The sequence below is a fragment of the Ahaetulla prasina genome, chromosome 10 (assembly GCF_028640845.1).
Source record: "Ahaetulla prasina isolate Xishuangbanna chromosome 10, ASM2864084v1, whole genome shotgun sequence".
In the NCBI taxonomy this organism is placed as follows: domain Eukaryota; kingdom Metazoa; phylum Chordata; class Lepidosauria; order Squamata; family Colubridae; genus Ahaetulla; species Ahaetulla prasina.
In genome coordinates, this window is record NC_080548.1 from 1,970,088 (window position 1) to 1,994,160 (window position 24,073).

At 46.4% G+C, this 24,073-nt stretch overlaps 1 protein-coding gene across 7 annotated transcripts; it reads right to left on the reverse strand.

Annotated features, from left to right (window-relative positions):
- Positions 1-2,751: 2,751 nt before the first annotated feature.
- Positions 2,752-24,051, reverse strand: DCDC2B (doublecortin domain containing 2B). 7 transcript variants are annotated; one of them, XM_058195726.1, is made up of 11 exons: positions 22,558-24,051; positions 20,294-20,351; positions 18,080-18,156; positions 16,533-16,664; positions 11,742-11,888; positions 10,021-10,060; positions 9,115-9,168; positions 7,527-7,704; positions 5,435-5,538; positions 3,405-3,467; positions 2,752-2,903 (listed from the first exon to the last, which is right to left on the reverse strand). In XM_058195726.1, exons 1-11 carry the CDS (start codon positions 23,130-23,132, stop codon positions 2,868-2,870), a joined length of 1,464 nt encoding a protein of 487 aa, XP_058051709.1. In that variant the 5' UTR covers positions 23,133-24,051; the 3' UTR covers positions 2,752-2,867. The 7 variants fall into 7 exon arrangements, 2 of the variants coding, with proteins under 2 accessions (XP_058051709.1, XP_058051710.1); XM_058195727.1 differs by lacking the exon at positions 5,435-5,538; XR_009156600.1 differs by lacking the exons at positions 2,752-2,903; positions 3,405-3,467; positions 5,435-5,538 and having other exon boundaries at positions 7,628-7,676; positions 10,021-11,358.
- Between the last annotated feature and the right edge of the window lie 22 nt (positions 24,052-24,073).

The window sequence follows — 24,073 nt, forward strand, 5'->3', positions numbered from 1 at the left end:
TGCAGCAGTGAAGCAAGGCCGGAATAGTGAGCGAGACCAAAAGAAGCAGGAAGCTGCCAAGTAGGCAAGTGGGGACCAGGCGATTGGGTGGGCATGGGTGGGAGGGGGGGGGCATGGATTTTGCTACTGGTTCTCCAAACTACCCATCCCCATCACTACCAAATTGCCCAATCCGGTTCAAACCGGGAGCATTTCACCCGTTTCAGTGTATTATTTTTAAATGAAAAATATTTATTACTCTACTGATTGTTCTGGGTTTTTTTTCTTTCTGCATCCTGAAGTCGGAGAATGTGAAACTCATAACGACTTCCAGCATTTTGTCTCAGGGGCCTTCAATGTGACTTCTCCACAAGTGCCCCACCACCACGGGGGATAAATAAGACTTTAATGATGCATCTGAGTGCAGGGCCTTTTTCCCTCACTCCTTCTGTGCAGTGAGGCATCCAATTCACAGGCATTCCTGCACTCTAGCACTGAAATTGAACCAAGAGAGGAGGCTAGTGGCAATGGAGAAAGTTGCTTTTCCATTCCAGCCTTCTGTTTAACTTACCTAGAACATAGGTATTCTTCACTGGTTCGTTCTTTTTCTTTAAAGCCCTTTTGCCTATGTGGGCAGAATGGGACTTTTTACCTCCACCACATGCTCGTGCCTTCACCCCTGCCCTCCAGCCACAGCAAGTGTTCAGACTCAGCGGAACCTCTGTGTTGTGGTCCACTAGCAACCTGCAGAGCTGGCAGCTGAGTCGGACAATGAGGAGGCTGGGGAGGACAATGGGCCGGTCCTGGGCTCTGCATCAGAGGCAGAGATGGGGGCTAGGGCCATCTAGGAGCGATGCACGGACTTTGGAGCCTCAGAGGCAGACAGCAAAGGCAGACACCCTCCAGAGGCAGAGGAACAGGAGGAGCCTCCAGAGGCAGAGGAACAGGAGGACCCTCTTCCTAGTGCAGGCCTGCGAAGAGCTGCCAGATGGCAAGAGCAGCTAAAGCAAAAAGGACAACTCGGAAGTAAGGCCAGGAGATAATTGGCCCCTCCCATAAGGCTTAAAAGAGCAGCAATGGCTCTTGGGCTCTTTGTAGGAAAGCAACATTGCTACATTTGTTTCTAGTCAGTGTCTCTTGTTTCTGAACTTTATGGGGCTTTGCCAAGAAAAGCCTTTGGCAGGGTGCCAAAGAGGATAAAGGTTTGTGATAAGGCCGAAGGACATTTTCTGAAGGATTTGTTTTGGAATTAATTTGGACTAAGCTGAGAATGAAATAATTCTCAGCTGTTCTAATAAAATATGTTTGTTTAGGACTGATTGTGTCTGGTAATAACTGCATGGCCCTAGGTCACAACACTTTGCCAGTGTTTCTCTGACACAGATGGACCCCTGGCCCTCCACCTGCTCCATCCCCCCCATCACAGATGCTTCGCTGAGGGATCATTGTACTCCACCGATTTGCCTCAAGGACAAGCCGACACACCTGCCAGCAGCCAATCGGGGCTCCGAGGGATGGGCTTCTGCTGAGTCATGGAGGCCAGTGGCACTGGCAAGTGGCACAGTGGTAGCGGGATGCTTGGCCCAGGGTTGGGCCCTCTGTGAAGGTGCTGGGGAGGGGCCCGTGTTGGCAGGCAGTGGCATTCTCTCTCTCCCCCCACACATACACTCCACTGCAGGATTGGGCAGGTGATCCTTTTCTGTGGGGAGGATCACACATATATACAAACAAACACTAATGCAGTCCCCTCCCCCCGCCCCAGTACCTTCACAGAGGGCCTGTGTCAGAGTGTTGTCTGCTTTCTTTACATCACCAACCACTAACAAATCACGATGCACAACTACTCTGACTCTGGTGCAAGCTCTCACTGGGTTTCTCTTCTCTCTGGTTTCTCTAGTCACTCTGGCCTTCTCTCTGGACTGGGCCCATAACCTGTCAAAGTGCAGATAGTGTGACTATTTTGAGACAACCCAGGAGCAAAATACAGTAAACAGAGGTTTGTTTTTCAAATAGTGGTTTATATACAAGGAATATATATGTATACCTACTAGGCAAAGTCAGGCAATCAATCATCAATTACAGCACAGAAGCACAGAGAGAGAGAGAGAGAGAGAGAGAGAGAGAGAGAGAGAGAGAGAGAGAGAGACGCCCTCACAGGGCCTCTCTTATATTACAGCCTCTTAAAGCGGTAGCAGTCAAATAAGCCTGCTGACTCATTGCTATCATTGCATCATCATTTCAGTGTTACAGTATTACATTACAGCAGCTGGTCAGCTATTAAATCATCATTACCCTGACAGCCCAGTCCTGGGCTGAGCATCCTGCTACAATGATCCCTCAGCGAAGCATCCATAACAGAGGGTCGAAGGACGTGGAGGGCCAGGGGTCTGTCAACATTGGAGAAATACCAGCAAGGAGTTCAGCTGAGTATTAACGCTCGCTGTGAATTGGCTGTGGCTGGAGGAGTGAAGGGGGCGCAAGCATGTGGCGGAGGTGAAAAGTCATAACCCATCTGTGGATTTCCTGTTGCTCCCTTCCTTTGGTATATGAACAGTGTCAGTTTGCTTGCATAACAAGCCCTTTCCCACTCTAAGATCTGCAATTTGTTAGCACCTTTTTTACCTGATGCCATATTGTTGGTCTCTGTGTTAAACTTGGAACAGCTGTCAGCCCTTGGTCACCATGCCTGTTTCTCCCCTGGACCCCCCACCCCTACTGGCCCCTTACCGAAATCTTGTCTCAGATAAGCATTTCAAATCAGAGAGACGGAGCTGGAGTTTCTACATTTATTGTAAGAACAAATTCTGTAGACAAAAATTGTACAAAACTACCACGTTTGGTTAAAGATATTCCCTCTGGCAAACCTTGCTTGGCCTGTTACATTAGAGTCACTTCTCCGATCCAGGAGAGCTTCTCCTCGGTGGCTGCAAAAGGAATGAAAATGTCAGAGCATCTGTTGACTTCAAAGGCAGATGAACATGTGTATTTAGAGTGTTCTGGGAAGGAGCTCCCAGATGATGTGGGAGCAGGCCGTTGCTCAATCTCGGAGAAGAGCTTATGCCGGCACATGCACCATGTATGGTTTGTTTTCTCCTGAATAGATTGCACTTCAGTAGAAGAGACTATGTGTAGCTCAATTAAAATCAATAGACTAGCTTAAATTGCATATAACCAAGAAACAAACCTGGTCCCTTCTATACTGTGAAGTACCTTGCCAGGCACTGAAATATCTGCAAGAAAACAATCGAGCTCAGAGAGTACCAGAGACCCCAAAGACTGGCCTTCTTTTAAGTTGGCTTGTTTTTACATAAATGCAGATTCATTCCCTACAGTAAACTAAAATGAACCAGTTGTTGTGTAAATCCCATTCTTCTTTCTTCTCTCCAGTGCTTTGATTAAAGTATTTATTAATACAAGCTAATTACCTTCTTGGACGGCCCTCCTTTGGTCTTTGATATAACTTCCTCTTCCACAATCTCTGCAGCTTTCTGGGGAAAAAGGGGAAAAGGTACAAGCACTCAGGCCATGTCCATTCAAGGCCACGAGCGAATGCTGCCCTTGTGGTCAGCCAGCACTACAGAAAAAGGTTGTAGAGAGGAATCCTCCACTCTTGCCAGGCAGGAAGTCAAGTAACTAGAGTGACTAGGAAGGAAAGAAGCATCTGACCTCCGCTAGCTGCAAAGACCACTAAACTCTGGGGAAAACAGTTTCACAGGGAGAAAAGCCCTGGGAACTTCTTTGAGGAAAGCAAAGAGTCTTTTCCAAAGTTACTAAGCTCTCCTACCCCATTAATACTTGATCTCCAGACCATGTTCCGGGTGCTGCATTTCAGCAGTGAAATCCGTCCGGATCTATCCAGCTCGTGTGAACCGGTAGGGCTGGCAACGGGAAGCTCCGTCCACCCGCCGGGATGTCATTACGTCCCGTTTCTGACCCTCTATGCATGCGCACAAGGCTCTGCGCATACGCAGAAGAGGCGCGCACGCTCACATTCCAAACTGCTAGTGAAGGTAAGTGCATTTCACTGCTGCTGCATTTGTATACTGAAGCAGGTCACTTCAAGTGCTTTTGATAATGTTAATTTTAAATTTGTAGTTATAGTTTAAACCAGGGGTCTCCAACCTTGGTCCCTTTAAGACTTGTGGACTTCAACTCCCAGAGTCCCTCAGCCAGCAAAGCTCTGACAATCCGACTCCTATGGTTAATCTGTGATTGTATTCTACAGTGGATATAAAAATTCTACACACCCGTAAAAATGTCAGGTTTTTGAGATGTAAAAAAAATCAGACCAAGGTAGCTCACTTCAGAATTTTTTTCCACCTTTAATATAACCTATAAGCCAGGGGTCTCCAACTTTGGCAACTTTAAGCCTGGCGGACTTCAACTCCCAGACTTCTGGGAGTTGAAGTCCGCCAGGCTTAAAGTTGCCAAGGTTGGAGACCCCTCCTATAAGCTGTACAATTCAATTGAAAAACTGAAGTCTTTTAGGAGGAAAAAATAAGCTTATAATGTGTCCCAAAGGGGCTTTTGTTTTTCCTTCAGGATGTTTTGGCTGATCTCAAATCAAATAGGAGGAAACCTGGTTTGAGCACTTGAATGGGAGTCTATCAGGAAATTGGGAAATTGAAATTAGATTAAATATGTCAAAGAAACATCCGGGAAGAAGGTGGAGACAATCGCTTGTCATTCCTTGTCAACCAACCAGCTTCAGGAGTCGTGGCTGACCCTCAGCGCCATCTAGCCATACAGCAACCAGGAGAGTCTTGCAGCCTAGAAAGTGCCAGATCCTGTTCAAATCAATGGCTTTTTGCCTGTCTTTGGGGGCAACTCAGAGGCAGCTATATCGCTCCTGAAACCACCCCTGAACCAAGGAAATACAGGGCACACCTAGAATCCTGCATCCAGTTTTGGTCACCACACTATAAAAAAGATGTTGAGACTCTAGAAAAAGTGCAGAGAAGAGCAACCAGGATAATTAGGGGACTGGAGGCTAAAGCATACGAAGAACGGTTGCAGGAACTGGGCCTGGTTAGCTTAGTGAAGAGAAAGACCAGGGGAGAAAGGATAGCAGTGTTCCGATATTTGAGGGGCTGCCACAGAGAGGAGGAAGGGGTCAAGCTATTTTCCAAAGCACCCGAAAGCCGGACAAGGAATAATGGATAGAACTGAACAAGGAGAGATTCAACCTGGAAATAAGGAGGAATGTTCCGACAGTGAGAACAACCAGCCAATGGAACAGAAGTTGCCTTCACAAGATGTGGGAGCTTCATGACTGGAAACTTTCAAGAAGAGACTGATTGGCCAGCCACTTGTCAGGAATGGTATAGGGTCTGCTGCTTGAGCAGGGGGGGTGGACTAGATGACCTCCCAAGCCCCTTCCAACTCTGTTATTCTGTATTCGGATTGCTTGCACATGCCAGGAGTCTAGAATACATGCACTGAGAGACCCTCCTACCTGGTCTACAGGCAATTCAACCTGCGTGTCTTCATCTTCTCCAATTTCCTGCGCATCCACCATCTCCTGCCTTGCCCCTCTCCTTTTATAAACACTTTCATCTTCTGAAAAAAATAAATAAATCACAGGGCAACATGAGATCCTTTGTGAATAACATGCATTTCCCTCCTTGCGTGAAAGCTCCAGACCCAGACGGTGGCTAAAAATTAGCTTTCATGCCTTTATGACTGATCTGCAGAAGAAAGCCATGCCTGTGTTTACAAAACAAAACATCCCATGATTAACAAAGCTATAGTTCACTGAAGACATTGTGGGAGGAGCCCTGTGGAGTCTATGCTAGCCCTACTCCAGCATTTCAGGCCTTCGCTTTCGTGGGCTGCTGCGGACATCATCTCAGGCCTGGAGCCACTAGTCCGGGGTTTCTCAATCTTGGCCAGTTCAAGATGGGAGGACTTCAACAGCTGAATTCTCTAGCTGGCTGGGGAATTCTGGGAGTTGAAGTCCACCCATCTTGAACTGGCCAAGGTTGACAAACACCAGACTAGACTGAAGTAGAATCTACCAGAGTCAAGCCCTGCAGCCCACCCTCTCAAGCTCTCTGAATGGAAGAGATGCGGATGAGGCATTATATCGTGTCTCCATAGACAAAGTTAGCCATGACTTCTCCCTTCTCTTTGAGGGCTGGAGGAATTTCCCCCTTTTGACGCAGGGCATATCCTGTGTGGGGTCCTTGGAGCTCTCTGAACTTGGAGGTTTTCATGATGATTAAGGACCTAAAGACTATAAATATATGAAGAACGGTTGCAGCAATCGGGTATGGTTAGTCTAAAGAAAAGAAGAACAAGGGATGGCACCATAGCAGCGTTTCATTATTTGAGGGGCTGCCACAAAGAAGAAGGAGTCCATCTATGCTCCAAAGCAGCAGAAGGCAAGAAAAGGAACAATGGATGGAAGCCAACCAAAGAGACAATCATCCTAGAACTAAGGAGAAATTTTCTGACAGTGAGAACAATTAACCAGTGAACGGCTTCCCTTCAGAAGTTGTGGATGCTTCATCACTGGAGGTATTTAAGAAAAGATTGGACAGCCATTTGTCCAAAATGGTCTAGGGTCTCCTGTCTGAACAGGTTATTGGACTAGACGACCTCCAAGGTCCCTTCCCACCCTATTAGTCTGTATTATTCTATATAAATTCCTATTTACAGGATACAGCAGTTCAGTCACTCCCTGAAGCAAATGTGGCTCACGAAAGCTGCTGCCTGTTAACCAAATGGGATCATTGGCAAAAGGCCTCCAGACTCCTCCTGACTGGCATTTTACCAAAGTCATCCAAGGCTTGGCTTTGCCCATCACAAAGCAGCCCGAGTTTAAAAGTCTTCCTCCTATCAAGCATGCTCCATGTGCAGTGGCCAGGGCATGGCTGGCTGAGGAATTCTGGGAGTTGAAGTCCCCACATCTTAAAGTAGACAAGATTGAGAAAGACAGCCCTAGTGACTCTGCGGACAGCTGATGGGGTTTTTGATAGCAAAACAGAAGAATTCTGCCTCTGGCTTCTTCAATAATTTTCTGGTCTTCCAAATTTGGGAAGCCCTGGACTTCCCTGTGTTCTTCAAACAAACCCAACCCAATCTTCCCTTGTTTTCTCCAAGGACACCTGAGGCCACCAGGTGCCGCCATCTGCTCTACACAAGCCGCATGGGAGCCAAGCACATTGTAGCGTATCCTTGTGTGGAAACTCAGCCTGTCAGATGTTCTAATAATTAAGTATTATCCCATATGTAATCTGCCTGCTTAACAAATTCATTTGGCAGCTTCCTCTGGAAAAAACGTCTGACCAATCAGCCCAGCCTGATGGGCCTTGAAACTTCCCAGGGACCCTGGACTGAAGAATCAGAGGCCTGTTGCTTCAGCCCATCCTTCCCAATTTCCTTGGACGGTCCTATTGGTCAACAGAGTTTAGCAGTCTGATACCCTCCAGGGCCCAGGTTCACAAGGAGCATGGCCAAAGCCACCATCACCATAGCACCCTCACCCGTTATAGTCCACCCTCTGTCTCTCAGGCCTAGAGACGCCTTTTCCATTTATTTTTTACCTCGGGCAGAATAGTTGCCAGGGACCTGGTTCACTTGTCCGACCTGGCTTGGCTTGGCGTGGAAGACGGATGTCACTTTGTCTTGGTGAGGATATTTCTTGGCTGGCTTGGACTCAGGGGGACTTGGAGGGTCTCTTGCAGGCACAATCCCTGTGGAATGCACCCGCCAAAGTTTCAGCTGGAAGTTCAAGGAATGTTCATCAGGGCCTTCAGATATCAGTCCTGGCCAGTTCGAATCATCTCCAAACATCAGCAGCATCTCCCATTTCCATTCTCTCAAAGTCCCCCCTCCCCATCGCTTTTCATGCCAAAAAAAAAAATATCGATTTCCTGCAGAAAAGGTACGGCAGCCGCCCTGCTTTTGGATCCGTAGCCATTGGGAAAGTGGGGAGTCTCTGGCGCACACCCAGCACTGCGAGATTTCAACTCGTCCCAGCTCCATCCAGGCCAGGAAGGACGGCAAGAAATCCAAGCCTTGTTTGATGGGAAGCCACTTCCCCATGCTTGCTCTAGGGAGACTCCCCAGGACAGGCTCTCGCCCAGCGCTTTGGGATTTAAGGCCCGGAATCCACCAGGCCCAAAGAAGCGTGTCTGACTTTCACAAGACTCCACGGTTTGCAAAAGGCTAAATTATTACAGATAGTCCTCAACGTATGATCAACCACTTAGCAACCATTTAAAGTTACGATGGGCCCCAGAACAGGTACTTAGGACCCAGATTTGAAGTTACAATGACTGCCTCTCTCCCCCACAGTCACACAATTGTGTTTTGGATGCTCAGCAACCGACCTGCATTTATAACTGTCTGCAGTTATAATGATGTTTACTTCCAATTTCCAGCATAAAATGCCCATTGTAAACAATGAGTCTACTTAACAACCACAAATCATCTTAAAAACCATGATTCTCTTAACAACTGCCAAAAAAACCCCTAAAATCAGGCTGGTGATGTGATGACCCTCTTAACAATGTAAAATCTTCTTTTCATAAAACTTATTAGAAGACAAAAGCGGGACATCTGAAAAAGTCAAAAGGGCAGCTGTGACTACAAAATCCAAACCCTTTCATGTGCATTGTATTTTTTAAAAGGGTGGAACTTTGATTAGGCGATTGCAGCCGCTATCTTCACTTTTTGGACACTCACAAATTCCTGCAAATGCCCCTGCTGATTACAAGTTGAACCCAAACCAACACAGTAGGATGGGTGAAAGGTTTTAGGCTAGGCTGATAAGAGATCCTGCTTCCAAAATCTCAGGAAATAGTGTTTCTGCCTTATTTCCTACCAATCAGCTGAAGGTTTTAAGAGGCAGGCAAGGCAACTTGCCAAACTTTGCTTGGGCTTTCCGGTACATACAAGTGGGCCACAATATTCATGAATTTAGCACACTGAGCCTTTTATTGTGGAGAAAAATATATATATTCCTCAAAATGAGATTTTTATTGCAGAAGTTTCAGTGTTTTATGTATGTATAATGTAACTTAGAGGTATTTGAGAATACAGAATCCCACTTTCAGCCAACATGAAACATTAAAATCCTGAACTTCTTGATTTAAGTTTGGCAGGCTAAATGCTCCCAATTCGCTTTACCTGTTGCGCTGGCTCAAGGAGTGCCGAGTCACTGGCTCCATCCTCACAGACCACCTGGAGAGAACAGAAGTTATAATAACTAAATAGGTAAATAACTTTATGAGATTTTGCTGATTCTGATCTTGACAAATGATCACTGTAGGTGAATTTTCTTCTTTCAGCACAACTTAGGTCACCTATGGGGAATTTTGGAACAGGCAGAGGGCGTTCTCACCAAACGGCAACCATGCATGCCTAACCCATCTACCATTACACAGGAAAAATAACAGACGCTCACTTGTTTACTAGCCTGTGTCCTGCCTCCTTCCCTCCGCCAAAGGCTCCGTGCTACCACCCCTCCTCACTTTACCCTTTTTCTAGGCAAGGGCACATAGAGCCAGATGCTACTCTAGTTTACATTTGGGGCCCGGGGGCATCTGCGGTGAAAGAGGCTGGCACTTTGCTTTGCAGAATGCTGCTTCTCTCCAGACTTCATAAAAACATTTAGGCCAGTAATCGCCTTTTGCCTTCTAAGGGAACAATTACAGCGTTTTAATTTGGTCCCTGTTAATGAATACCAATTGGCAGCATTATTAGTAAAGGGAAGAAAAAGGACCCTCTTCTCTGGGATTTGTCCAAGAAGTGGAATGTCTGCTCCATGGTCTCCTCGGAGGAGGTGGGGAAAAGAAGCTACTTGAGTGGAATTCCTCCACGGTCTGCTCAGCTCAAGCCACAAGAATTTTCCCTCACTAGGAGGCCTGGCCATATCTGACCCATCTGTTAACCGCAAACACAGCAGGAGACATTTTATTTTTAAAAAATATAACAGGAACATTTACACATCACACATCTTCTCACGAGGCAAAGTATCTTTGCTCCTTTTCAGACAGGGGCTGCCTTAGGAAATCCGCCATCGTGGCTACTTACCCCCCGATTGCAGCTCCGTCTTCTGTTAGAAGGAAAGTTCCTATGAGCAGAAAAGCAGCACGTTCATATCCACAGCACCCAGAGAGGCTTTTCCTACCTTACTGAGATACCTTGCAGGGTAGCGGGCAGAAGGGATCCCCTTGAGGAACAGGAAGGAGAGCTGCTGCCCAGACAACAGCTAAGAGAAATCTGAGCGTGGCCTGAGAAAGCATCTCAGACAACCACCTCTCTAGTTCTTCTGAAGAGAAAAGCAAGGGGCAAGGGAGCATATTCACATTTGCAAGATCCTTTTACTGTGGCTGTTACAGTAAAAACAGCTGACCCGACACCCCATCCACCCCCAGATGGCCTTAGTTTCTTAGCCTCGATTACCTTGACACGCAGAGTCTGTAGGCCCAGCACACTCTGCCTCTCAGATGGGGTTGGCTCTCTTTTTATGTGCTAGTGTCGTCATGGCAAACCTGTGGCACGCAGCACCCTCTGGGCATGCAAGCCGTCGCCCCAGTTCAGTTCTGTCGCGCAAACGCATGCACCTCCCGCCAGCCAGTTGGTAGTGGGGTCTCTGCCGTGCATATCCGGGGGGCGGGGCACGGGCAGGGGGGAACATACGCATGCACAGGGGTGGGGCGCATGCAGGGGGTGGGGCACCTGCGGGGGGTGGGGCTCATGCAGGGGGTGGGGCACCTGCGGGGGGTGGGATGCTGTGGGGGGCCACATGTGCATGCGCAGGGGGCATGTGAGCGGGGTACATGCATCCACGGAGGGCGTGCGCACATGCGCACATTGCATTTTGGGTGTTCAGGCGCGCACACGCACTTTGGGCACTCAGTCCGAAAAAGGTGAGCCATCGCTGTGCTAATGTCTTGCTCTGGGAGTCTGGCTCTCTTCTAGGTAGTTCCTTGGTTAGACTGTCATTTTTTTGCCAATGGAGATTCTCAGTCATCCAGGTCATGGTTGTCCCAAAGTTGCTTTTCCAAAAAATAAGTGGACCTTCTTGATTTGTTTCCGTGAAAACATTTCGCTTCTCATTCAAGAAACTGAAGAACTGAAACTGGAAAAGCTGCTTGGATGAGAAGCGAAATGTTTTCAAGGAAGTCCAGTTGCTTGTTTGGCATTTCCTCATTGGGGTATTCTTTGCTTCTTGATTGTTGAAAGAACCTGATGTTGATCTGTTTATCTGGGTATTGACTGCTGGCAAGGAGATGTTTTGGCCTTTTTGTTTTCTTTTGGGTTTTTTTATTGACTCTGACAGGGCAAGCCCCTGGTATATAAAAAGAGACCAAAAGACACCTCCCCCTTCTAGCACTAATGATGTTACCTAGTTGAGTAATGAAGCGTCTACAAGACAAAAAACCAAGGTCAGAGAGCACCCAGGACCCCCTGGTTCAACCCTGAGCCCCAAATATTCTTTTGCCAGTAGACCCTGTTTCACCTTCAGAGAACACAAGTTATGACCTATCCCAAGTTTCCCCAACATCTCATTTTGTTTCTCCCAAACAAGGAAGAGAAGATGGGAAGCACAGGGCTATTTGGAGAATGTCTTTGGACAACACTGCTTTTTTTGCTGTTCTAAGGGATTGTATTCTGCACAAAGGAGCCTCCTGCTGCATTTTAGTCAAATTGATTCAGCCATCTGGACGTGTGCCAGACTGGCTGCTATTTAAATCAATCGTTCCCCAACTGAAAAAGCTGAGCTAAGCAGAAGCACTTCAGTTGCCTACCGAAAGGGACGATGAGGGATTTTGGGAGGCACCAGTAGTTCAAAGTAAGGCAAGTCTTTGTATTTCTCCAGCCCCACAGCCACATAATATTCGCCGTTCACCAGTTCCTCCCCCCGGGAGATGAGGTCACCGTTCAGCTTGCAGAGCCTGGCAGGAAAAGCATAGCAGAAACAAGTTCATGAAAAGTGGGAAGAATCTGAGGACGGAGCAAGGCTGGCTGGGGAATTCTGGGAGTTGAAGTCCACCCATATTAAAGTTGTCAAGGTTGAGAAGCAGTCTTAAAGAAAGCTTCTTTGAAGTACATGGGACGAGTTTCCACGAAAATATGTACAAGCTTGCAGCCAAATTGCTTTATTTTCTGTAATTCTAAACTTAAATATGAAGCACAATGTTTATCAGTTTTTAGACCCTACACGGTGCTGCCTAAAATGGAGAGTTCAATTGGACAAACTTTAAGACGAACTTTGCAGCATAATTGTACGCACGTGTTACATACAAAATGGTTATATGTGAACATACCCTTAACCTGGTTATTGAATTTAACGATTGCTGAATTGGAGCACTATATTACCCTGTTTCCCCCAAAATAAGACATCCCCTGATAATAAGCCCAACCGGGCTTTGGAGCGCATGGCAATCAGGCCAAGCGCTTATTTCAGGGTTCAAAACAATGTATTTTCAGGGCAACAAGGTCAGTTGTACCCTGGGTTCCCCAAGCCCTGAATCAAACCAACCGAGATGAACAGGAGGCAAGTTCCTCACACGAGCAAAGGCAACTGCTGAGTAAAACCTCTGTGAAAACATAGCCAGAGAATTGTAAAGGCTGCGACATCTTCTACAAATTTCCTCGTGTTTAAAGACCAAAGAGGAAACCAAGAAAGTGTTGGGTCAGAACAACCCATTTGTAAACTAAACCCATTGACCCCCTTCTGTTTTGGGTTTTGCAGGTGGACTTGGCTCCCACAGCCACCATTATGCAAAACTTCGTTAACCAAACCCCTGATGGCCGTTTCTGCCAATGAGCTTGTTTCCTCTTCACCCAGACTTCTGACATAACGTGAAGCCATCCGGTGGTTTTCTTTCTTTTGGCTCCGGCTTTTCTGGGAGGAAGGTGTGTTGCTAAAGCCCAGCCGATCCCAGGAGCTTCTGCTCTGGCAACGGGCTTTGGAGGGAGCAGGGAAGGTCCAGTTTGCTCCAGCCACCTCAGCTGATCTGCCTGCTTTCACAATAAGTTACTGTATCATACATAACATAACATAACATAACAACAGAGTTGGAAGGGACCTTGGAGGCCTTCTAGTCCAACCCCCTGCCTAGGCAGGAAACCCTACACCATCTCAGTCAGATGGTTATCCAACATTTTCTTAAAAATTTCCAGTGTTGGAGCATTCACAACTTCTGCAGGCAAGTCGTTCCACTTATTAATTGTTCTAACTGTCAGGAAATTTCTCCTTAGTTCTAAGTTGCTTCTTTCTTTGATCAGTTTCCACCCATTGCTTCTTGTTCTACCCTCAGGTGCTTTGGAGAACAGCCCGACTCCCTCTTCTTTGTGGCAACCCCTGAGATATTGGAACACAGCTATCATGTCTCCCTAGTCCTTCTTTTATTAAACTAGACATACCCAGTTCCTGCAACCGTTCTTCATATGTTTTAGCCTCCAGTCCCTAATCATCTTTGTTGCTCTTCTCTGCACTCTTTCTAGAGTCTCAACATCTTTTTACATCGTGGCGACCAAAACTGGATGCAATATTCCAAGTGTGGCCTTACCAAGGCATTATAAAGTGGTACTAACACTTCACGTGATCTTGATTCTATCCTCTGTTTATGCAGCCCAGAACTGTGTTGGCTTTTTAACAGCTGCTGCACACTGCTGGCTCATATCTAAATGGTTATCCACTAGGACTCCAAGATCCCTCTCACAGGTACTACTATTGAGCAAGGTACCACATATACGGTACTGGTGCATTTTGTTTTTTGGCCTAAATGTAGAACCTTACTTTTTCACTGTTGAATTTCATTTTGTTAGATAGCGCCCAATGTTCAAGTCTGTCAAGATCTTTCTGTAACTTGAGCCTATCTTCTGGAGTGTTGGCTATTCCTGCCAGCTTGGTGTCATCTGCAAATTTGATGAGTTCCCCATCTATCCCCTCGTCCAAGTCATTGATGAAGATGTTGAAGAGTACTGGGCCTAAAACAGAGCCTTGGGGTACTCCACTGCATACTTCCCTCCATGTGGATGTAGTTCCGTTGAGGACTACACGTTGAGTGCGGTTGGTCAGCCAGTTACGAATCCATCTGGTGGTGGTGCTGTCTAACCCACATTTTTCTACTTTATCTAGTAGTAGGTTATGGTCTACTTTATCAAATGCTTTACTGAAGTCCAAGTAAATTATATCGACAGCATTCCTCTGGTCTACTAATTTTGTCATTTTGTCAAAGAATGCGATAAGATTAGTCTGGCATGATCTGTTTTTGACAAACCCATGTTGGCTTTTGGTTATTACTTTGTTTGCTTCTAGGTGTTTGGTGATTCGTTGCTTGATTATCTTTTCCAGAATCTTCCCCGGTATTGAGGTCAGACTGATAGGTCTGTAGTTTCCTGGATCTGTTTTTTTTTCCTTTTTTGAAGATGGGAACTACATCAGCTCTTTTCCAGTCCTCTGGCAGCTCCCCTGTGCTCCAGGATCTTTGAAAGATATAGTTCAGTGGTTCTGAGATCACGTCTGCCAGTTCCTTCAGAACCTTGGGGTGTAATCCATCCGGTCCTGGTGATTTGAACTCGTCTAGGGTAGACAGGTGTTCACTTACCATTTTCTTCCCTATTTTAACTTGTGTTTCTAATCTGTTTTTTGTAGTGCTGTTTTTGATAGGTTGGATTGTTTTTTCCTTAAAGACAGATGCAAAATATGAGTTAAGTAGATCTGCTTTCTCCCTGTTGCTTGTCATCTTCTTGCTACTTTCTCCCAGCAGTGGGCCAATTGTTTCCTTGACTTTTTTCTTGTTTTTAACATGTTGGAAGAAGCTTTTTGTTATTTTTACTTTTGTCGCTAGCCTTTGTTCATTGTGAGCCTTAGCTTTCCTCACTTCATCTTTACAGGCTCGGGCTGTTGCTGATATTCTGCCTTAGTTATTTGCCCTCTTTCCACTTTTTATATTTGTCCTTTTGTCTTTCAATTTGTCAGATAGTTCTTTATGCATCCATGCTGGTTTCTTTTGAGATCTATTATTTTCTTCTTCATTGGTATTGTGTTAGACTGTGCTTTTATAATCTCACTTTTCAAAATTTCCCAAGCTTCTTGAGTTGTTTTCCCTCTGAGGATTCTCATCCATTGAATCCTTCTCAAGCTCTCTCTAAGTTTATTGAAATTAGCTCTCTTAAAGTCCAAGACTCTAGTTTGACTTTGTTCTACTACTTGTATTTGCTTAATGTTGAATTCCAATATTGCGTGGTCACTTGCCCCCAAGGTTCCTGTAGCTTCAACACCTTCTATCATTTCATCTCTGTTAGTGAGAATTAAGTCCAGTATGGCTGATCCTTGTCGCCTTCTCTATTTTTTGGAAACAAAGTTGTCTGCTAGGTTTGTTAGGAACCTGTTGGATCTTCCACTTGGTGCAGAGTTTGTTTCCCAGTTGATGTCAGGGTAGTTAAAATCCCCCATTACTACTGTGATGTGCTTCCTACATACCTTAGTTAGCTGACTAGCAAAAAGTTCATCTACTTCCTCTGTTTGGTTGGGTGGCCTATAGTATAGACCTATGGCAATATCGTTTTTCACCCCTTTTATATTGACCCAAATACATTCAAGATGATTTTCATCATTGTTGTGCTCTATTTCTGTAGAGATGTAGTTATTTCTTATATATAGTGCAATTCCACCTCCTCTTTTATTTGGTCTATTTCTTTTAAATAATTTATATCCCTCTAGCTGTATGTTCCATTTGTCAGTTTCATCCCACCAAGTTTCCGTAATGGCAACAATATCATATCTGCCCTCATTTACTTGAATTTCTAATTCACCCTGTTTATTCCTCATACTCTGTGCATTGGTGTATAGACATTTGAGTCCATTTGGATTGACCTTGTGTTTACTGTCTACATAACCTGTATTGACTGCCCCTACTTTCTTGCCACCTGAATGGCAGGTAGGCAAAAGAGATCAAAAGAATGGCATCTGCCTTAGAACAAATGTTTTGTTTACAGGATTTTCCCTTCGCTGAAACTGAGATTCCTTTTTCAGACTCAGTCCTTTTGCCAAAAACCTGGAATTATTTAATTGGAAGCTGTGACCATTGAGGTGGTATAAATAGAGCCAGTTTGATCGACTGGTTAAGGCACCAGACTAGAACGTGGTTCAAGTCCTTCCGCAGCAATGAAAGCCGGCCGGGTGACTTTGGGCCAGTCCCTCTCTCTCAGCCCAGCCCACCTAACAGGGTTGTTGTGGCGGGGAAAATATGTTCAGTGCCTTGAGTTATTTGTAAAAATAGTAAAGCCTGGATAAAAATACATAAATAAAGCTAAGCTGCTTTTTGGCATAGAAAGCTCACAATTGTGTAGCAACCTTACTGGGCACAGAATTCCCCAAATGATACCCAGCTGGCTCATTGCCAGGACCCCTGTGCAGAGAGAGCCCCAGGAAGCAGCCCCCTCCAGACCTTAAGCCAGAGAATTTGGGGAGGGGGGACTAGCCTAGTTCTGGCCTAGCAAGGGGGTGGCAGAGCCTTTGATTCCCACCCACCCCCAAAAAAAAGAAATAGCCAAGGATAATAAAAAAAACCGCAGAGAGCACTTACTTCTTCACCGCTCCAGTGCGCAGGTTTGCCTTTTCTGACAAGCGGCCGAGGACGATGCCCCATTCCTGCAGGACGCTCCTGGCCAGGACCATTCGGAAGGGGGGACTCAGCAGGTCTCCGTTGCGGAAAACGCTGGAATGGCAGAAGCAGAAATCCCGGCTTCCTTCCCTGCGGAGCTTCCTAAGGGAAGACTCCCAACTCTTCCTATTTCCCTCTCATTCAGCTGTGGGAGGATCTGGACTTCATAAAATTATATGAATAGAGCAGAGATGAACTTCTGGACTCCACCACAAGCAGAGAGATTTTCAAGTCTTCTGTGAGTCTTTATTTATTTCTATTTATACTTCAGATTCTGGCAGAATTTTACCTGGAGGAGCGGACAAGGGTTTGGTCCCTTGTTCATAGCCCTGCCTGCATTTTCCAATCACTTTGGCCATCTTTTTTCTTATCAGGAAAAGCTTTACTGGCATTAAGGGCCGGATTAAGACTGGGAAGGCCTCTGCTGAAGACATCCCTCCTCAGCACTGCCTCCTTCCAGGGCTCTTGGGGGCACTAAGGATGTAGGTCCTGGGGATATAAATTGAACAAACTTCAGAGACTAAGAATGGTGCCAATTCTGCCTTTAGTTAGTTGTTTGTTTATCAGATTTTTATCCCACCTTTATTATTTTAAAGTACTTCAAGGCAGCTAACATACCTAATACTCCTTCCTCCTACTCTGTTGTGGTCCACCGGCAGCTTGCAGAGCTGGCAGCAGAGTCAGACATTGAGGAGGTTGGGGAGGACAATGGGCCAGTCCTGGAGTCCGGGGAAGGCTCAGAGGAGGGCTCTGCATCAGAGGCAGAGGTGGGGCCATCTGGGAGGTATACGTGCTGCCTCTGGAGCCTCCAGAATCGGACCTCAGCGAGGCAGAGGAACAGGGGGAGCCTGTTCCCAGTGCGCGCATGCACAGAGCTGCCAGAAGGCAAGGACAGTTAAGACAAAAGGAACAACTCCGGAGTAAGGCTTGGAGATGATTGGCCCCTCCCGTAAGGCTTAAAAGAGGAGCAAAGGCACATGGACCTTTGCAGGAAGCAGCATTGTTAATTCTGTGCAATTTAAAGTCTGAAGCTCTGCTTGATTCTGGAATCCATGTGGCTTTGCCAATTAGGTCTTTGGCAGCGTGTCAAGGGAGATAAAGGTAGTTGATTATCAGCCTTATCTCTTTACAACTATATGGGACTCATCTGTGAATGAACAGAATTCACAGCTGTTGCAATAAAAGAGGCTTTTGGGACTACTCGTGTGTTTTACTGACTCAGGAAGCCTAGGTCAGAACATACTCTTTTTCCCCACAACAACTCCTCTGTGGGTTAGGCTGAGAGAAAGTGACAAACCCAAAGTCACTTAGCCAGCTTTCATGGTTAAGGCAAGAATAAAACTCACTGTCTTTGGTTTCTAGTCTGCTATCTTAACCTCTGGACCAAAGTGGGTCTCCTTCCCTCAGCTTCCCCATTTCTTTGTTCACTAATCTGAGAAGGAATTTCCAAGGACAGAAAAGTCACTTACTAGATAACACAAGGAAGGTTCGTTTGCCGCTTCCATCCTACAGTAACCATCATCTTCTGAGGAATACCTGGATAATTCTGAATGCCAAAACATCATCATCATCAATAGCAGCAACAATAACACATCATTATCTGTCCTTTGTAGGATCTAGCACTATGTTTCTTAACCTTAGCGCCTTTAAGTTGCATGAACTTCAACTCCCAGAATTCCCAGCCAGCTCCAAAGTCCAAGCCCAATTTGCTTGAGGCCTTAGAAGTGTTCTGTCCCCTCCCTTCCTTCCCAAAACAATACACCAGCCAAGACGGTCTGCCAGCAATTTATTTACACTTGGCTGGGTTCCTTCTGGCAACAAAAATTCTGGCAACATTTCTTCACGTGCCAGCCAAGCCCTTAGCAAGTAGCTGCGTGCCAACAGATCGTTGCCAAGGCAACCAGGAATCTGCAGGATGATCTAAAGCACTCACAAGTAATCCCAGACTTCAGTCCAAAGCAGTCAAAGAGCCAGTAGTTGATAACTTTGTCCAACACAAGGGCCTACGGAGCACTCTCCCTGCTTTTATCCCCTGTAGGGTGTGGCTCCATGACTCAGCACTCCCTGGGCCTGCCCCACCTCTTCCTCTGCTGCGCACATTTTTCTCGGCGTCGCTGTTTCGCATCTAGCCAAGATTGATTCTCAGCAGCTGGTTCTTGGGGTGTTGTCAGGGAAGAGGAGGGGTCGGGGGAAAGAGGCCTTGTCAGCTCCTCCTCCTCCTCCTGGCCTGCAGCTGGAATCTAGGATGGTGCCAGGGAGGAGGAAGATCCAGGGGGGGAAGGAAGCCTTGCCAGCTCCTCCTCCTCACTCTCCAAGTCGTCTGGCTCCAGGAGGCCCGGCCCGGGGGCCGCAGCCACAACAAGAAGGTTCTCGCTTGCCCCTCTCTCCTTAGGCAGAATACACTCTTTTAGGTTGCTTACAAAGTTTTGACACTAGCCAGACGATCAAAAGCTTCTCCTGGTAGTTGAGCCCTTTGCAAGTATTTCTCTGAAGAGGCCCCAGAAGGGTCTAGATCTAGGGCCACTCACTGCGGCCAACTCAGTGTAGGGCCCCATGGGACAATTCAACGGGGGATGACTCAAGAGAGAGAGAGAGAGACCAGTGAATTGCAGCGGGCCTTGTCTTGCTTTAGCATTGAACCTTCCCAGGTGGGAAGTCCTTGAGGCCGGGATGAGCTGCAATTCTACTGGTCCCTCTCGAGTTATCCCGCATTGAATTGTCCCAGGGCAAGTTGTCCTGCGATGAGTTGTACGCAGAGAGATGGCTGGGGTGAGCTGGCCGTGGCAAGTTGTCCCCTTCCACCCCAGAATGTGACATGGCTGCCTCTCTGTTCTAAATTGGGGTACCAAAGCATTTAGCAGCTGGAGGGAGGTGAGACAATTATTACACACAACATGCTGCAAGCAAACATTCATTATGGTTATACATGTAGTCCTTGATTTACAACCATTCCTTTACCGTCTGTTGAAAGTTACAACAGCACTGGGCCTCTGGTGGCTCAGCAGACTAAGTCTGTCTGTTATTAACACAGCTGCTTGCAATTACTGCAGGTTCAAGTCCCACCAGGCCCAAGGTTGACTCAGCCTTCCATCCTTTATAAGGTAGGTAAAATGAGGACCCGGATTGTTGGGGGCAATAAAAGTTGACTTTGTATATAATATACAAATGGATAAAGACTATTGCTTAACACAGTGCAAGCCGCCCTGAGTCTGCGGAGAAGGGCGGGATATAAATTCAAATAAATAAATAAATAAATAAAGTGCCTTACAACGGGTACTTAAACTTACAACCACCACAGCAGCCCCATGGTCATGCGATCAACATTTGGGCATTTGACAATTGGCCACATAGTTGCCATTTATGACCTTCCCAGCCGGCTTCCCACAAGCAAACTCAATGTGAGGAACCTGGATTTGTTTAATGACCATGTGATTCACTTAGCGACTGCAATGATTTGCTTAGCAACTGTGGAAAAAGGTCGTGAAAATGGGTGGGAGACTTAAGAAGCACCTTATTTACCAACAGAAATTCTGATCCCAATTGTGGTTGTAAGCCAGTGCCAACTTGTAATTGTCTAACGGGCGGCACTGCGTAAATTCCGCTCAACCTAGGACCTTTCTAAAGCAGAACTAGACTGTTCCATTCTGAAATCAGTTTTGGCCAACCCATGACCACCTACTCACCTGGGTTCCATTTTTTTTCTGGTGCTTGTTCAGCTGCTTCATTCCAGCATTTGCATAGCTGTCAAAAGTGATTTGGGAAGAAAATGAGCCATTGAGCCGATTCAGGGGACTGTACTGGGGAGTTCGTCTCAGTTCAGAGCAGACTCCCCTACTTCTACATCCAACTATTTCTTCCATGAATGCAGCAAACTTCAAATTCCATAATCCCTGGTTGTTGCAACTGGCTGACACATTCACATCTCTGGAAATGGCCAAAGAGTGTGGCAAAATAACTCTTAAGAGATGTTTCCCAGTCAAACAACCAGCATATTCTTTGCCATAGATATGGATTAGATTACAACTTCCATCACCTTCAGTGCCATTAGATATCCTCCAGATCCCTTTCAGGGAAGAAAAGAGGAAAGGTATGTGGACTTCAACTCCCAGAATTTCCCAGCCAGCCATGCTGTGACTTGAAGTCCACATACTTCAAGCTGCCAAGATTGGGAAACACTGAGTTGGGTCAACCAGAGAAGACAAGCAGTGCTGCCCCTTCAATTCATCTTTAATTCAAACAAGAGTTTGAATTTATTTTTAATTCATCTGCCCCAATAAAACTTTCTTCTCTAGAAGGAAGATGAGTTGCACGTGTGATGCATCCTTGAAGTAGGAAGCAGAGTTCCACCATCCCCTACCCCCAGTCTTATGATTTTAATGCAGTTCAAACAATTGGCCAGCCAAAGGCAACCACCAAAAATTCTGCCCAAGGAAACAGTAACTAATCCCACACCGTAGCTAAGAAATGGCTGTGAGGCCGATATTCCTTAGCTTTTGCGCATTAAGCACCCACTGCAGGTTGGCCTGTGCCGGCTGGCAAGCCCAAAAATGGCTCTCCGGTGGCTGGTTGGAGAAAGAGGTCCAAGGGCCAGAAGTTCAAACTTTTCTTATTTTTTGAAAACAAAGCCAGAGGCTCCTGGTGCAACCAGTAAAGAGACTCAAGGCAGTTCTTTGTCTTGGGACAGGAGAACCAAATGAGATTTAATGGGAGGTGTTGTCCTCAGGACCTCAAGTCAAATGCCAGAAAAACCCACAAAAATAGAAACGTTCTACTACATCTTTTCCCAACCTGGTTTTCCAGATGTGCAGTATAGGGGCTATGAATTCTCTAAACTCCGAATTCTGGACTTTGAAGTCCCAAGATCTATGAAGGATCCCACCACGGGGAGGACTTCTCTGCACTATTCCAGGCATTCTGTAGAGCTGTGACTCTCTTCTTTAAACAAAGCCCATTTGAATCTTGTGCTGGAGAAGTTGCCACGTATCTTCGCAATTTACCTATTGGCTTGAGTGCTGGGTGCCGGGAGCAGCCCTCCGCTACTCCCACAAGGACAAGGGCTGCTTGAAGACTGACATCAGGAGGCTGGTGGTGTCATAATTCAAGGGTCCTGGTCCTCCCTTGGAGTCTAGAACAGACGGCCAGCTCTAGAGAATGGCCCAGAGCTTCAAGAGCCTGCTCAGGCTGCCTGTTCTGCTTTGACTCAGGCCTTTGACTGCAAGGGGGAAGGGAAGTACATTGCTGAGAATGTGCTTTGGTTCCCGTGCCAGGGCCAGATTGACGATTGGCTTGGCTTGGCTTGGCTTGCCCTGGAATTCTGGGCCATGGAAGGGTCTCTCTTTGCCCCACCCGCAGATTCACATTCTGTCACAACCTGCAAGGAATCTACATCTTTACCTTGAACTTTCCTGCCACTGAATTGGTCCCCTACCTCCCCACCCACCCTGCATTGGCAGTTCCTAGCACAGAAGGGCCTCCATTCCGACACCCCCCCCAGTCAGTCCTTGAGGAAGGCACCTTTGACTTGGAGTGGCAGCTCTGGATGCAGAGAAACAGCCTGTGTTCCTCCGGTGCTCACACTGCAGAGGCATTTGGGCTACTCTCATTCTACCATGACTACAAGGACTCCCAGAACAATTGTGCACCTCTGCTGCTCTTGGATATTCACCCTGCTACATCATTCAGCACTATCAGAGTCGAACTTCGTCAGATAATTATTGTGCTTTAACATAATCATCATTATGAATTAAACTGAGCTTACCATATTTAGATACCTGTAATCTAGTATATTTTCATTTATTTTATTTGTACATTTTCATTTCTATGTTAACTCTTTTAACTCTTAGGCCTCTTTTTTTAGATTCTCATCTTGTCCTTGATGACTCATATATACTTTTAAATTTTTATGACTTATGACTGTAATAACAATGGATTGGGCTCGGTTACTTACTCAAGCCTTTTGAACCGCTCAAAACCTGCAGCCACGTATCGGCATCCGTTCTGCAGTTCGCTCAGCTCCACGATGCGATGACCCTCTCGAGGTGTGTAGATGCTCCTAACAGCCACCGGGGCTTGGATGGTGCTGGTCACCTCATTCAAAAAGGCGTCAAAAGTCAGGAATCGGCGCTGGCTCACAACAAATTTCCGGCCAAGGAAAAAGGGGTCTCCATTGCGAAAGACCACCACATTCTTGGCAAGGGGTGCCACTGCCACAGTACCTGAGACCATCTCTCCTGGGCTGCGGACCCCACGCTGCTTGTCTGAGAAAGCTCCCTGGGGGCTTCTGCAGCCAAACAGCACCACTCTTCTGAGTGTCCCAGGCTGCCTTCTGAGAGGAGAACTATGCCGTTTCCATAGAGCCGGTCCAACAAGGAAATAGAGAGGGAGTGCCCTCCGCTTAGTGAAAGACTTGGGTGTGTCTGTGGCAGCAACTCCTCTTTTCTGGAGGTATTCGTAGCATCTTCCTAGAAAGGGAGCGGAACACCCCTCAGTCCTGGAAGCAGAGACGTCAGCTCTGCTGTCCATGAGATCAGAGGTTGTGCCGTAATGAAGGAGGGACTACAAAGACAATAACATGCTCCTCTCTACTCTTCTGCCTTGGCTCGATCCAGTGCACATGCTGGGAATTAAGCCAGGGTTGCCCCAGTCGAAGGACAGTTATTGGGTGAAAAACGTAATAAACCCCACCACACAGAGTGAAGCGCTTTCCAGTCAGTGGGCTTTTCACATCTCACCCAAGTACGATGAGCGGCCTTGGGCTGCCACCAGGGTGGAAATGCAAGTGATGCAAAATGACTCTTAATTTGTGGTGAGCAGCTCGCATAAAATGCAAATCTGTTTTGCAGATACTGTAAAACCCACAAGTGGATTTGGAAGGAAATAAAAAAGGTAACAAAGCAACAGTGCCCAGTGTGTAGGGGTCTCTCTCCGTTCTTGCCCCCACTGATCAACATATTCATTGCAGATCCTGCAGTTTCCCAAATCCCCTTAAAAAACTAAAGATTATGAGACTGACTACTCCTGCCAGAGAAGTTGTTACTCCTGGCTCTGCTGCTAGTTCCATTTGGAGAGCTTCTCTCTTTAAATGCCTTCTTTTGCTTTCTCTCTTTTAGTGTTCAAGCTTGCACGGACGGGGCCGTCTTTTGTTGTCTAATGTAATCCACCCTGAGGATCTTTGGCTAAAAATCACACTACCGTATTGCTACTGCCTTGTTCAATTCAGGGCAACGTTTCTCAACCTCAGCATCTTTAAGACATCTGGACTTCAACTCCCAGAATTCCACACAGTAAAACTGAAACTTTCCAACAAGCTAAGTCAACAGGCGAAGCTGGATTTCCTCAACAACCATGTGATTCACTTAGTAACGGCAGTAATTTACTTAACAACCGTGGCAAAAAGGTCTTAAATCAGGCATGACTCATTTAACAACCACCTTGCTTAGCAACAGAACTGATCCCAATTGTGA

Excerpts from the sequence above, each read along its gene's own strand:
- DCDC2B (XM_058195726.1), bottom strand. The coding sequence starts at position 23,132 with ATGGACAGCAGAGCTGACGTCTCTGCTTCCAGGACTGAGGGGTGTTCC. Across the intron at positions 10,061-11,741 it reads ATCCCTCATCGTCCCTTTCG|GAACTTTCCTTCTAACAGAA; the intron begins GTAGGCAACTGA and ends TTCTGCTCATAG. Across the intron at positions 7,705-9,114 it reads TCCTTGAGCCAGCGCAACAG|CTGAAACTTTGGCGGGTGCA; the intron begins GTAAAGCGAATT and ends TTGAACTTCCAG.